We start from the raw sequence: 16,558 nt of genomic DNA, 5'->3' as shown, positions 1-16,558 counted from the left end.
TTAAGAACCATAATCATTGTCACAGTTGTTATGAATTATGTTCCTTTTACACTTTGCTGCTGCCAAATCCCACACATGCTTGGTGGGGCCAGTGGGGCCAGAGTACCTCCACAAGGTTAGGGAAAACATTTACAAATCTAGATGTTTACTGATAAGACCAACAGACCTGTGTTTGGTTGTTTTGTACAGTGGAGAACATCTACAGCTTGTTGAGCTTGACCTGATCAAATGAATATTAATGTGACTGTGTCACACCTGGTAGGATCTATTGTTATGAAAGGGTGCATCTTTGTTCGTTGATCATCAACATGTCAAAACAGCTGAGACATTAGGTCGACCTGCCATTTGTGCCATTTGGCCTCTGGGTCATGCATATGTAGCGTAGCTCTGGTCAAGCTGAACAAGCTGTAATGCAGTTGTATTTCATGTTTTGGTTGCTAATATATGTAATGTGGCATTGCTAAAGCGAGTTATTAAACTTTGAGGGGTTGTTAGATTATATCCGGAAATACTACGGGAACAGGGTTGTATTCAGGGAAGCGTGACCAGATATGGTCAGATAGTTGAGGAGTTGATTCATAAACAAAAGGGAAGTACAGAGTACCTGGGGTACAGAAGGTATCATTAGTGAGTAGTGATTCGTACAGTCAGCCAGAATCATCATTGTGTGTACCTACATGGGTTCAAGCAATGATATTCTGATACATCTCACACTGGTTGGCATACCCTTCAGTGGAAAGTAAATGGGCTATTTCCATTATTTTAAAGGTTAAAGATCATTTCCCATTCTGCCTTCAGCATGTACCCCATCATTCTCCCATATGCTTGAAAATGGTACAACATTGCAAATGATAAAATAAAGAAGTTGATCATCCATAAAGTTGTGTGATCTCTATACTAGACATACTAGAGGTACCGCACCAATACACAGGACATGTCATAAAGTTGTGTGATCTCTATACTAGACATATTAGAGGTACCGTACCAATACACAGGACATGTCACAAAGTTGTGTGATCTCTATACTGGACATATTAGAGGTACCGCACCAATACACAGGACATGTCATAAAGTTGTGTGATCTCTATACTGGACATACTAGAGGTACCGTACCAATACACAGGACATGTCATAAAGTTGTGTGATCTCTATACTGGACATACTAGAGGTACCGCACCAATACACAGGACATGTCATAAAGTTTTGAGATCTCTATACTGGACATACTAGAGGTACCGCACCAATACACAGGACATGTCATAAAGTTGTGTGATCTCTATACTGGACATACTAGAGGTACCGCACCAATACACAGGACATGTCATAAAGTTGTGTGATCTCTATACTGGACATACTAGAGGTACCGCACCAATACACAGGACATGTCAAAAAGTTTTGAGATCTCTATACTGGACATACTAGAGGTACCGTACCAATACACAGGACATGTCATAAAGTTGTGTGATCTCTATACTGGACATACTAGAGGTACCGCACCAATACACAGGACATGTCATAAAGTTGTGTGATCTCTATACTGGACATACTAGAGGTACCGCACCAATACACAGGACATGTCATAAAGTTGTGTGATCTCTATACTAGACATACTAGAGGTACCGCACCAATACACAGGACATGTCATAAAGTTGTGTGATCTCTATACTGGACATATTAGAGGTACCGCACCAATACACAGGACATGTCATAAAGTTGTGTGATCTCTATACTGGACATACTAGAGGTACCGCACCAATACACAGGACATGTCATAAAGTTGTGTGATCTCTATACTGGACATACTAGAGGTACCGTACCAATACACAGGACATGTCATAAAGTTGTGTGATCTCTATACTAGACATACTAGAGGTACCGCACCAATACACAGGACATGTCATAAAGTTGTGTGATCTCTATACTAGACATACTAGAGGTACCGCACTAATACACAGGACATGTCATAAAGTTGTGTGATCTCTATACTGGACATACTAGAGGTACCGCACCAATACACAGGACATGTCATAAAGTTGTGTGATCTCTATACTGGACATACTAGAGGTACCGCACCAATACACAGGACATGTCATAAAGTTTTGAGATCTCTATACTGGACATACTAGAGGTACCATACCAATACACAGGACATGTCATAAAGTTGTGTGATCTCTATACTGGACATACTAGAGGTACCGCACCAATACACAGGACATGTCATAAAGTTGTGTGATCACTATACTGGACATACTAGAGGTACCGCACCAATACACAGGACATGTCATAAAGTTTTGAGATCTCTATACTAGACATACTAGAGGTACCGCACCAATACACAGGACATGTCATAAAGTTGTGTGATCTCTATACTGGACATATTAGAGGTACCGTACCAATACACAGGACATGTCATAAAGTTGTGTGATCTCTATACTGGACATACTAGAGGTACCGCACCAATACACAGGACATGTCATAAAGTTGTGTGATCTCTATACTAGACATACTAGAGGTACCGCACTAATACACAGGACATGTCATAAAGTTGTGTGATCTCTATACTGGACATACTAGAGGTACCGCACCAATACACAGGACATGTCATAAAGTTGTGTGATCTCTATACTGGACATACTAGAGGTACCGCACCAATACACAGGACATGTCATAAAGTTTTGAGATCTCTATACTGGACATACTAGAGGTACCATACCAATACACAGGACATGTCATAAAGTTGTGTGATCTCTATACTGGACATACTAGAGGTACCGCACCAATACACAGGACATGTCATAAAGTTGTGTGATCACTATACTGGACATACTAGAGGTACCGCACCAATACACAGGACATGTCATAAAGTTTTGAGATCTCTATACTAGACATACTAGAGGTACCGCACCAATACACAGGACATGTCATAAAGTTGTGTGATCTCTATACTGGACATATTAGAGGTACCGTACCAATACACAGGACATGTCATAAAGTTGTGTGATCTCTATACTGGACATACTAGAGGTACCGCACCAATACACAGGACATGTCATAAAGTTGTGTGATCTCTATACTGGACATACTAGAGGTACCGCACCAATACACAGGACATGTCATAAAGTTGTGTGATCTCTATACTAGACATACTAGAGGTACCGTACCAATACACAGGACATGTCATAAAGTTGTGTGATCTCTATACTGGACATACTAGAGGTACCGCACCAATACACAGGACATGTCATAAAGTTGTGTGATCTCTATACTGGACATACTAGAGGTACCGCACCAATACACAGGACATGTCATAAAGTTGTGTGATCTCTATACTGGACATACTAGAGGTACCGCACCAATACACAGGACATGTCATAAAGTTGTGTGATCTCTATACTGGACATACTAGAGGTACCGCACCAATACACAGGACATGTCATAAAGTTGTGTGATCTCTATACTAGACATACTAGAGGTACCGTACCAATACACAGGACATGTCATAAAGTTGTGTGATCTCTATACTGGACATACTAGAGGTACCGCACCAATACACAGGACATGTCATAAAGTTGTGTGATCTCTATACTAGACATATTAGAGGTACCGTACCAATACACAGGACATGTCATAAAGTTGTGTGATCTCTATACTGGACATACTAGAGGTACCGCACCAATACACAGGACATGTCATAAAGTTGTGTGATCTCTATACTAGACATACTAGAGGTACCGCACCAATACACAGGACATGTCATAAAGTTGTGTGATCTCTATACTAGACATATTAGAGGTACCGCACCAATACACAGGACATGTCATAAAGTTTTGAGATCTCTATACTGGACATACTAGAGGTACCGCACCAATACACAGGACATGTCATAAAGTTGTGTGATCTCTATACTAGACATATTAGAGGTACCGCACCAATACACAGGACATGTCATAAAGTTTTGAGATCTCTATACTAGACATACTAGAGGTACCGCACCAATACACAGGACATGTCATAAAGTTGTGTGATCTCTATACTAGACATACTAGAGGTACCGCACCAATACACAGAACATGTCATAAAGTTGTGTGATCTCTATACTGGACATACTAGAGGTACCGCACCAATACACAGGACATGTCATAAAGTTGTGTGATCTCTATACTGGACATACTAGAGGTACCGCACCAATACACAGGACATGTCATAAAGTTTTGAGATCTCTATACTGGACATACTAGAGGTACCGCACCAATACACAGGACATGTCATAAAGTTGTGTGATCTCTATACTGGACATACTGGAGTTGAACAAAAGAAGACTGACATACAGGAGAGCACTACAGATCTAAAAGACCATTGTGAGGCAATTTTCATTGTTGTTTATTACATTTCTCTAGTATTGGAATATTAGTACAGTAGTAGTGTTGATAGTGTAATCTTATCAATATTACAGGTAGGAAGAAATGTGTGTGCAGATAGTTAATGTAGTTAGATTAGTTTGTTGTATTAGACCTTTCAGAATTAGTTTAGATTTAGTATAGTTAATAGGATTTAATTATACTCTAAGGGGAGGAATAAAGTTTCAAAAACTTATTCTGATGTTGTTGTTACTTTGGTATGTGACAGACAAGACTTTTTCAAGTTAAGTTCATTTTCTTTCTGAAGGTTAGTTAACTAAATTATAAATGTAGTATTATCAGGCCCAGTATTACCAGTATTACCGACATTGTTTCCGATAGGGCCGATGTGTTTCTGTTATTACCGCTAAACTACCGATATCGCTGCAATTGTTTCGCGAGTGGGCTGCGTTTGTTTACAATTGAGATGCAATTCCTTCAAATTTGCTGAAATTCCTTCAATTACTTAGGAAGGTCTGATTATGTAGGATATTAATAATAAATACTTATTTTCATATACAGTACAGGCAATAATTGTGTGATGTGACCGTATCAACCAAATGTAAAATCAGCGAAAGGTCAGTAATAGTAATTGTCGCAGTTTACATTTCAGGATTCTATATAGAGATTACTAAACGAGTCTTACAAATACCATTTATCATACAAGTTGTTTCAAAAGGTATTTAATGAGCAAAAGCGAGTTCAATACGTTTTTAAACAAGATGAAAGATAAAACCTGTTTCTTACACACAAAATTAAATCTATTTGAACCATAAAATCAGACTATTTTATGATGTTGCTGTTATTGTTTGTTTGTTGCAGTCATTGGAAGATGTGGATATCTCAGCACATTGGGGATCTGTTCTTGTGTACAAGTTTCAATGTTCTTCAACGTCAATGAGTGTGTGAAATTAGGTGTAGCCCGTGTGCTTGAATGTGATATTGCTTAGCGTTACATTCACAATCAATGCAGGACTATTCTTTTTTGCCACAGACTTCCCATTTTCCGGAGCCAGAAACTGTCCCTTAGAATGTTACTGATGTTACGATGTTGCCAATATGAAATGTGAGTTGACTACATCTTGCATGTTAGGACATGAAATTCACATTATTCTGCATCAGAGGAATATGTTAAGCAATTAGTTATGTGTAGATTCCTGTACATGTTCAACTGAATTGAAAGGTCGTGTGTCGCCATTCGCATTCATGAACCCTAGCCAACGTTCCATGTTGTCCATTGTATCAACAAGTGTGTTTAGGTTCGGATTGTCAGGAGTGAATTTAATAATATCAAATCACATAGTACAAGTAGCTTGGAGATGGAAGTGGATCTTTATAGCAAGAATCATAATGTTTATCCGTGAAAATCACAGCCGCCAATAGGCAAACTGATCTCACAATGGTCAGGCACTAAAGTACCAATGTTGTGCATTTTGAATATTTGAAGGAACTCTAATTGTGATATTCACATAATTGTTTACTCAGGTATCACTGCTTGCTCAAGCCATTTTGAATTCATGACTAGAATAAAAAGTTTTAATAAAAGGAATTAAAAAATAACTACATTCGTGACATATTAATAATTCTAAATGTGTGTTATTGTATAAATACCTGTCATGCAGCAACTGGGAAAATAACAGGTAGGTGTTAAGGTGTTTCACATGCGTAACAGATTTTGGTTCCATTGAAGCATGAGTAACTAATCAATGAATTTTAATCACGAAAATAGTACATTATAACCATCACCATGAGCAGCCAATCAGAGGATTAGAAATCGAGCAAGCATACGCTCCAAAATGTGTTATCCACAATAAAGAAGTTGACATCGATTAATCTGACTTTTCTTATGTCCAGTATGTATATAGCCTCGCAAAAGTTCTTGCCAACAGACCTAAAGTTGTCCTCTTGATGAGATTTAGGGAAAACATGGCAGATATGAGGAACTTGCTTTAGAAATGTCAAGTGCCAAGGTGTCTTCCTCCCTTTAGTTTTGGGTGCCATTGCTTTGTTAGTCCCTGATCTCTTTACACAGATCAAAGGTGAGCCAGATACTGACACTAGCAGTAACGTAGAAGGCTGCAAAGTTGAGGGGTCTCCATATTTTCCAGAAGGTTCTTGATGAGATTCACACAGCAGCACTTCCATGGAGAGCTTCCATTTGCTATCAGAGCCATGTGTGGAGCAGCTGACACCTTGTGATGGTTTGATTAGAAAGCACTCGAAAATGCTTCTTTTCACTCACCATATCCACAGGATAACTACTTTCTGATGTAATAGAGGATTACTTAGAGAATAATACACAGTAATAAGTTTTCCCATGAACACCCAACCTCTATTCAAACACAGCCAGAATACACAGAGGAACAGGTGATATTTTTAGTAATCCTAATGATATATCATATCAATGTACAGAAACGTTAAGGAAATGCATAATACATTGACAGATTCCCTGTAAAAACTATATTCTACTGACCAAGAAAGGAAGTGAAGGTGCAAATAATTGTAAATAATTGTAAATATATTAATGGTTTGTAGATCCAGATCTGGTGTGTCATGCTGGCATGCTACCCTGATTACACAGTGTTGACAAACGTGTTCATGGTTGGGTACTGCTCACCATTTCAACTGAAGAACTATACAAAGTTGGGTCTCTGTAACACAGTCTGGCAGGATCATCCAATAGATCTGTCTGTGAACTTTGGTACCTTTTTAAAAACTCACCACTTTCTGTCTTCAACTCTATCCTTTTCTCCAACAGTTTCCCAGAAAAACTAAAATCCTCCTGTTCTTGACTGTCATCTTCATCAAACTCAATGAAAGGCCCAAAATCACTATTCCTTTGCTTGATGGCTTTGTTTTTGTTGTTTTCTTCTGTCAAAAGAATATAACAATGATCTAGATAATTAAAAAATACTGCTCTGTCAGAATACATGGGATTTCCATGATTATTAATTCAATCGGACAGCTATCACATCTATGTTGTCAGCAGTGGTAAATGCAAAAACACACTCTTAGATGTAGCAATATGACAAGAGGTATTCCATTCTGAGTGAGTGAGTGAGTGATTGAGTGAGTGAGTTTAGTTTTACGCAGCACTCTGCAATATTCCAGCTATATGGCGGCGCTCTGTAAATAATCGGGTCTGGACCAGACAATCCGGTGATCTGTGCAATTGGGAACCGATGACATGAGTCAACCAAATCAGTAAGCCTGACCACCCGATCCCGTTAGTCGTCTCTTACGACAAGCATAGTCGCCTTTTGTGGCAAGCACTGGTTGCTGAAGACCTATTCTACCCCAGGGCCTTCATGGATCTATTCAATCCTGAGGAATCAGTCCAAGTAAACATTGCGTGCCATGTACTCCACTGTCCAGGCAGCAAGGCAATGTTTTCCAGTCATAACACTGGTACATAGATGTTTTTGTCAAAAAGTACTCTCCCAACTTATCACAGTGCTTAAAATGTATGGTAAGATAATATCTATAATGTAATATATCTAATATATCTATCTATAATATCCATAGTCACTTTGGAAAATTGTCTGCTTGTGAGAAAATACCATTTCTTCACAAAAGAATGTATGGGATTACTTCTCAGGAGAGTAACATTTGCTACCAAGCAAAATAGGGGAGTGTCAATAATTCTAAGAATACTAAGTCATTACGTCATTGCCATGAATTCTGTATTAAGGCTGTCGCCACACTATACTAGTCTCAAAATTTTCATAATCAGCTGTACAAGTTTCTGACCATAAATAAGATCTAATACAAAACCTCTGATACAACATTGCCAGAATGTGCTTGTGTTGTTGGTAAGTTCAAACATATAGCATTATTCCAAAGACCTTCAAACTTGTGACAGAGCAAACTTAGCTTAACAAAATCATCTTTGGACCAATTCAGAAAGATGTCCAAGGCACATGAAGATGTGTGATTATTCCACTAAGAACTATTATATCTGTATCTTTTTCCCAATTACAAATTGTCTTCAGGGCTAACATCTGCAGTTATATGAAGAAACATTCTTCCACATCCAATATTCTCACTTCCAGTAATCTTCAAATCTGTCAAACTATGATCTGCCCAACTCTCACTATCAATGTTGACAAAAAAGGTGATTTCACTTCTTACATGGTTGAAAACAGTATCTATAGGCCTGGGTAGGCACTAATGCTTAGGTAGTTTGAACTTAATTTTAAGTCAGGTAATTGTAAAGGATATCAAGATCTGCTTTGTGTGTCCAATACTGGCAAATGCACAGCTCTGACTGGACAGTAAAGTTGATCTGACTTGTCCCAAGGTTTACTTAGTGCAAGTATGGCACACTGTCCTAAAGCTGGTTCTTAGCTACAAAGCCTGTGCAGAAGGTGAGAGACACCAAACGCATAAATGTAACTTTCTAATTAAAACTGATATTTTATACTTATCCTGACACTTACTTATTATGCTTGTCTCCTTCATCTATCTGAACATAGTGGAACACTTGAATCCCTTGATGTTCCTTTCACAAATGCGGACATAAAATCATTACTCACCCATAAGTAACCTCCCTTCAGTCCGTGCATTTGGTGCACAAATCAGTCACATGACATGCTATGCTCTCTCTGAATACTTGCCCAGCACCCAGATTTGCAGGGAAATCCAGAGAGTCATGAGAAGGGGGGGACAGGACGGTAGACCTCATTTGTCAGGATAAGTATAAAATATCAATTTTAATCAGGATATTACATATTTTTGCTATCCTGAATCATGCTTATTATGCTTGACAGAATCTGATGGAATCAGGGGTGGGTCATGCCATATCCTGGATTCTCTAGTTGTTATGTTTTTTACATCCGGTAATCCTCCATGTGAACTTGAAATGGCACTGTAGGTTTGCAGACTTTCAACTTTTGTTCTGTATCATGGAGGGGACAACAACTGTCAAAACACTTACAAAAATGTTTTTATGACATCTTCGTGTGACTACTAGTTATCTTATAGCAACGTCACCAATTGACGCATGCCTCACAAGAAGATGCATTTCCTTCTTCAGGTATAAGTATAGCATAAAAGTATAGGGATATAATCACTAGTCTGTCCTGAGATATGCACATGGACTCTTAACTATTTCACTCCATGGAATGTATTGGCATCAACAAGTCACGTGATAAAAAAGGGTGAGATTTTCTCAGCACCATTTAGGAACCATTAGTTGTTGTGCTACAAATAGTGGACCGAATTGGTGAATGACAGCAACGTCTTTGGTTGCAATATCTCTAAGCTAATGATTAGCAAACACTGTATCCGATTTCCAAAAGCAGCCTTCTATTATGGTTGTTCCCAAGTAGAGCGAGTGTTGAGGCTAGGACTCGTACTTCATGTGGGTTGGAGGCTTGTGGTGGTGCAAAGCCTGCTGCTTTACATGCTTGTAAAATAACCGTTCTCATCCTTTTAAGTGTCTTGTGTGTCTCAAATGACACAAGTAGTCAGCCACTTGAGGATGAGATGCTTTACTTGCAGTAAATTCTCACCACCTTGCTTATGCCTCAAATGTCTTCCACTTATCATTGTATGGTGTCCAAGTAGATGTGCATAGGGAGGAAGTGACAGCCTTCACCACTATGGAACAATATCCTCATTTCTTCAAACAAGCTTTAATGCTTTCCATACGTGTAGTTGGAATGTTGACGGGTTGCCTTTGCACTCAATTGGTGCATGAATGAGTTTGCAGATTTGGCCATTCTGGTAATTTTAAAGTTTCTGAGGTCCTGTAGGTCAGGAAACAACATCCTCGCTTGCCAGTAAGGTGCAACAAAAATCAGTTGTAGACATCTTGTCTGTTTGATTTTGTCTTATACTTGAGGTAGTAGTACTGCAGGTGAAAACGTGTACTCGTTTAGTCCCTCCCACATTATGCTGAAAGCGTCTGTTGCCCAGGCCTGTGGTTCCGGCACTGATGACACCAATGTCTGTATCTGTTTGTTGAACTTGGTCGCAAACTGGTCTATTATTGGGGATCCTAATGTCTGTATTATGAGACAGAATGCCTCTGGGTGTAGTATGCATTCTGTTGGGGACGGCAGAAGTGGTCAAGGTAAGAGCTTCTGCCATGACATTCTTTAATCCTGGAATGTGACATGCGTTCACAAATATGTTCAGTTTGTCAATGATGCTGTACAGGTGAAATGTGAGTTGTAACAAACTTTGTTACCTTGTTGACCCCTGCTTGTTTACGTAGAATGCCACCACAGAGTTGTCTGTGTGAACTCTGAGTTGGGCATTTCTGAGACGACTTGACCAATGTCGTATTGCATTGATCACTGCTTTCATCTCTCGGAGATTGATGTGTAGAGCATGATCTTGTCTTGACAACTTCCACGAGGCAACTTCGTTCTTGAGAAGAGTGCCCCATCCTTGGAGAAATGCATCTACATATAGATAAACTGTGTAGTCTGGCTCTGTCAGGTAATTTTGCCCCACAGACATTGTCTCTGTGTGTCCACCAGAGGAGATATGGTTTGAGATAATCCAGTAGAACTAACGAATCAGTGTTGTTCAGGTGATCATTGACAAATCTCTGTAACGGGTGTAATTGTAACCTCCCCATACATGTCATGTCTTGGGATGACGTCAGTAGACCGAGTAAACACTGCCAACTGCGAAGTGTCAATGGAGAGAGTATTGCTTCAGCTATCATGTTTTGTATTTTGTTCAAACAATCCTCTGAGACAAATATGCGATTCTCTGCTGTGCAGAATTGTATTCCTAGGAATTGAAGATTGTGTGATGGTTCTAGCTCAGACTTGAGTAGACTTACTAGCCATCCCAACTGTGTTAGTAGACAAATGTCGAAATCTAGTTGCAGTATGAGTTGACTGGGACCTCGATTTATTTGAATCCCTTCATCTAGGTAGAAAGCACTGCGTAGACCTCGTTGATGGAAATATTGCATGATACATTTAGTCGCGAGTAAACAACCAGGAGGGCGACAATGTTCCAAATGGTAGGACACTCCACTGGAAGTGATGCCCTTGATCAGAAATAATAGATATTTTCTTGATTCTTGGTGTATCAGTATGTGCAGGTACGCATCTTAGATGTCTCTGGTTATGAGGTTGTCTCTGAACGTACCAATCATCGGAGCTGGGGAAGATGTAACTTCTTGAACTATGTAGGCTTTAGCAAATACTCGATATATTCAAATACTGTTGAATTTTTTCATATTGTATATGAGGTGGAACTTTTCTCTGAATTTTTTCTTGGGAACTAGGAAAATTGGGGAATAAAATCGTGGTGTGAGATGAGCTTGGTCCAACTCCTCAAAGGCATTCTTGGCAAGTAGAGCTGTGATGGCGTCGTCCAGTTTTTCCATCTACTTGGTCGTATCTTAAAACAAAATCAGTTCTCTCGTCAGTAGTGGAGTGGCTCTTAACTTTATCTTGCATCCTCTGCGCAGAGCTTTAGACACATAGCTGTTCTGTAGTATTCCCCAATTTTCCCTGTACCATTGGAGACGTTCCACCCACTGTTGATGGTTCTACAGGAACAAATGGGGGTGGAAGATACCAGTCGCTCTGAACCTGACAGTGACTGCTTCGAAACATTGGCACCTCCGGGTAACGTCCCCGTCCTGGTTCTGTTATCTCCTCTGGAGGTAGAGAACTTCTCATCCTTGGCCTTCTTTACCACGGAAAATTTGTGTTTAGTTGAGTAATGTTACGACATCTGCCATATCACATTGACTAATGTGACTCGGAAGTAACATTCCTTGCAACTTCACCAAAACGGCCACCCAATGCATTCTAAGTAAAGGTTTGATGTAGTTTTCACTCCAAGTAAATGCCAAGAATGCCTTGTCTCTTCATAAGGGTTAGTCCAGCAGAGGTTGATGCCAAGTGTCTTTCTTTTGGGTCAGTAATGCAGATAATATCATTCGATCTTCCTCAGAGGTTTAGTCCTGGAATCATGAAATCAGGGCTTCACTGATGGCTCTTTATCATGCAAGTCCGTAAAACAAATGTTGGGTAGCTGTATCCAGATGTGCCAAATGTTGATCTGCAAAATTATAAGACCTGTTGTGTGATTCTGATATAAGCTTGAAGTCTTTCTCTACATCAGGAGTCTTGGTAAACAGTTCTATGCGGTGCAGAGGAAACCTCCTTAGTCTGGGATTGCAGCAATGTGTGAGACAATGACCTCTTCTAGCTGGAGACAGAAGATGCCACTGCACCAGATGATTGTCTCCGGGAACCACTAGGCAATTTACTAGAGCCATGAACTTCAGCATTAGTCAACAGACAGTTCCTAGCATTGGTATTAACATTTGGACCCAAACTGACTTGATTATGCCTTCTATCATAATTCTTTGGACACCAAAGAACAGTAAATATATAATAACTGAATTGTTGAATTTTTACAGTGGATACAATGGAAGCTGAAAGAGCAAACGTCAGTACAAGAAGGGCAATATAAATGCAAGTCAACCGTAGACAACCAATATTTGCAATGTTTTCATCAATTGTTATGAAACATACAATGATAAATACAAGTGAAAAGATGAACAAATTATGTACAGTTTAGTAGTAATTTTGTTACATGATGTAATTATACAGACCAAAAAACCGACTACAGCTGAAATTCAGTGATTATAAGAGCGAAAGGATATGTGCTGTATCGTATCAACCCCGGTGTACTCACCTCCGTCCCATAAGGCGAATAAGGAGTGAACGAAGAGCATGTCATGTCATGAGACAGATTTGTGCACCAAATGCACGGGCTCAAGTGAGGCAACTCATGGGTGAGTAATGACTTTACATACACTTTAATGAAGGGAACTTCGAGGGATTCAGGTATTCCACTATGTTCAGATAGAAGGAAACAAGTATAATAAGTCAGAATATGGAAAAATATACTCAGATACTGTAACTACTGTGGTTATCGATACCAAATGTTACTACAAGAGACCATTATGCATCTGATAGGAGCACCATTTCTTCAGGAAGGCAACAACATCTGGTATACTCCAACATTTATCTCTTAGTTGGGGATGAGGTGCTAAATCAGCTTTCGAAGTTCAACAAATGAGTGACCCAGTCCATGGCAGGCTCATAGTCACAACTCCTGTAAAAATCCTGTAATTGTTTCTAACCTAGTCAAAAAACTGAGTGATCAGTCCTGACCAACAGATGATATCCAGTCACATAGCTATGATATGGTTGAGTGGGTGGTCCCATCCTATTCCATGATCAAGAGCAATCCATCTTTTAGCCAAGACTGGATGTCAGGATGGTTTTAAGTGTCAGACTTGCAACTGAAATTTTAGTATGTACACCTAGTCAGTTGAAATTTGCAACTGGCAAGAAACTTTTTCAGCCAGTTAACCAATGGGTGCACTATTTTCATTATATATGATTGTATATTTTGTTCAAAAACAAACTGTGTCCAGTGCCACCGGGTCTTCCTTGAAGAAAGCTGCTCTTCTTGAAACCAGCCATGGTACCAGTTACAGCAGGTAGATGTCTTTCAATCACAGTCTACTTCCTCAAAACAACATCACAGCAGAGTCAGATTGGGGTCAATTCTGAGACTCCAGAGTATATATAGACAACTCTTCATTAAGCCGTGCACATATACAGTTATAGCAGTCAAATGACATCAAATTTGTGCATTTTTTGTCTTGGTTGCCTCTGTCTCCTTAGCCCTGATCCATGAGTCTGTCTCTTATGAGATTAACAATGCACAGAATTGCTGCCAATCTTGTCCAGTTGAATTTATGTTAAGAATCCTGCATGAATGAGTGAGTGAGTGAGTGAGTGAGTGAGTTTAGTTTTATGCAGCACTCTGCAATATTCCAGCTATATGACAGCACTCTGTAAATAATCGAGTCTGGACCAGACAATCCACTGATCAACAGCATGAACATCCCTCTGCACAATTGGGAACCAATGACATGTGCCAACCAAGTCAGCAAACCTGACCACCCGATCCTGTTAGTCTCCTCTTACCACAAGGTGAGTCGCCTTTTACTGCAAGCATGGGTTGCTGAAGACCTATTTTAGCCCGGGCCTTCATGGGTCCTGCATGAATCAAGTGAATGAGGAATCTGACATATCAATTCCCTTACTCAAAAACATGCAAAACAAAAGAATATCTGTAGCAGTATTTCTCAATTCAACATATGCAAGTATAGTTTCTCATTAAGCCAATACAGAACAAGAAGAACATGTTGCAGCATTCTGAATCAAAATTCAAAATTGAGCAACATTTTATACAATACCAGCATCTGGATGACAGAATGAAAGAATAAACTAATGTAGAACCCAGGTGTTTAAGACAACCTTTAACACTCTCTATCTTGCTTCCTAGAAATGGCAAATAACTGAACAGAATTACCTCTGAGAGAAACAGAATATTAAGCCTCATGACTTCAAATGATTGAGCCTGCCAGGGTAATATTTCCATCCTTTCATGTCATGATCTCTGTGATTCCACCAAGGTATATACTGCATCTGATGGTACATGGATCATAGTATCTAAATCTGTGATCTCTGAGTATTGATTCACATCTGGAGCGGATATAGTATAAATCTCCTTCTGCGTTTCACATCTCGAGGTTAGCAGGAACGATCCTAATGAGCTGATTTCAATATTAACATTTATGAACATGCTTTTCTGAATTAACCACTTTGTACATGATGTCTTGTGTTCCAATTGTCTCTGATCTTCTTAGGGTATGTGAGTGAGTTTAGTTTTACACTGCACTCAGCAATATTCCAGGTGGAGGAATGAAAATTATTGTGTCTGGACCAGATAATCCAGTGATCAACAGCACGAGCAGCGATCTGTGCAACTGGGAAGCAATGTCATGAGTCAACCAAGTCAGCATGACCATCCGATCCCATTAGTTGTCTCCTATGACAAGCATAGTTGCCTTTGTGAGAAGCATGGGTTGCTGAAGACCTTTTCCAGTCTGCATATGCCAGGGTTGATTTTGTTAGGTGTATAAGGAACCCAACAAATGCTATGAACTGAATCAAGAAAATCTTGAGGATTGGAAATTTCGTACCTTCTTCCTATTGACAGAAAGTGAAGGTATTTTCAGGATGAAGGATGTACAGTAGCATGGAGGCATGCTTATGGCAAATCCAAGCTAATAATCCAGTTTCACGATTCAACTTCAATATTGATTCCATCTAGAACTTGATTGGTGGAACTAGGAAGGATAAATACTAGACATCAAAAGTCATTTTTGATCTCAGTCTCTAGTGTCACCTTCGTTTCTAATAAATTCCTCCTGAGAAATTAGAAAAGCAAGGTAAATAATAAATGACAGCTTACATCTTCATCACATTATGATGCTTCACATTATGATGCAACACTTCACATTATGATGCAACACATTATGATGCATCACATTATGATGCTTCACATTATGATGCAACACTTCACATTATGATGCATCACATTATGATGCTTCACATTATGATGCAACACTTCACATTATGATGCATCACATTATGATGCTTCACATTATGATGCAACACTTCACATTATGATGCAACACATTATGATGCAACACTTCACATTATGATGCAACACTTTTCTAGAGATCTTTATATTCCTGTCAGACAAGAAAGCAAAACACTGCATCATAACATGAAAAAGAAGTTACCATCCATTAAGAATACTCTACTACTCATCAACATCTAAAATGCCAATCAAACAGAAAATTCCCCATGCTAGATCTGATATTTGACCACAACGAGGAGGATTCACCAGTCTTCAGGACAGCATATAAGTTAAGGATACAGTGGCTAAAGAATCATTTCAATGTAGGTATTATGTTGGTAATCTAAATGTAAAGTCAGGTCAATAAAGTTGGCCATCTCAGGACTGTTTATTTCCCTGTTATAGGTTCAAGTATAGGTTGGTTGATCCCTAAGCTGGCTCATGATGTACTGGTTCCCTTGCTCATTATAATGCTGGTTCCAAGCTTGGGACAACACTGGTAATGTGTTTATTCTTGTGTTTTTGAGTGATTATGTAAGTGAAGTGTTTGTGTAAATTCAGGTCTAATTCCCAGCTGGGTTTTTCAAGGTCACATGCAACGTAAAACACAACCTTGCAGATTCTGATACCTTTCGGTATGCACTTACTGAAACAAATCATTAACACTTCAA

At 39.3% G+C, this 16,558-nt stretch overlaps 1 protein-coding gene across 3 annotated transcripts in view; it reads right to left on the bottom strand.

Moving 5' to 3' along the window:
• The window catches only part of LOC137299183 (islet cell autoantigen 1-like), a 129,407-nt gene that overhangs the window by 54,486 nt on the left and 58,363 nt on the right, over positions 1 to 16,558 (bottom strand). For all 3 annotated transcript variants that reach the window (XM_067831754.1, XM_067831755.1, XM_067831756.1), the window contains one exon: positions 7,119 to 7,268. In XM_067831754.1, the coding sequence (XP_067687855.1) occupies positions 7,119 to 7,268 (150 nt within the window). The remainder of the gene's footprint in view (positions 1 to 7,118; positions 7,269 to 16,558) is intronic.

The sequence above is a fragment of the Haliotis asinina genome, chromosome 10, assembly GCF_037392515.1.
Source record: "Haliotis asinina isolate JCU_RB_2024 chromosome 10, JCU_Hal_asi_v2, whole genome shotgun sequence".
In the NCBI taxonomy this organism is placed as follows: domain Eukaryota; kingdom Metazoa; phylum Mollusca; class Gastropoda; order Lepetellida; family Haliotidae; genus Haliotis; species Haliotis asinina.
Note: the sequence above shows the minus strand (reverse complement) of the source record. Positions and strands in the feature narration are given on the sequence as shown.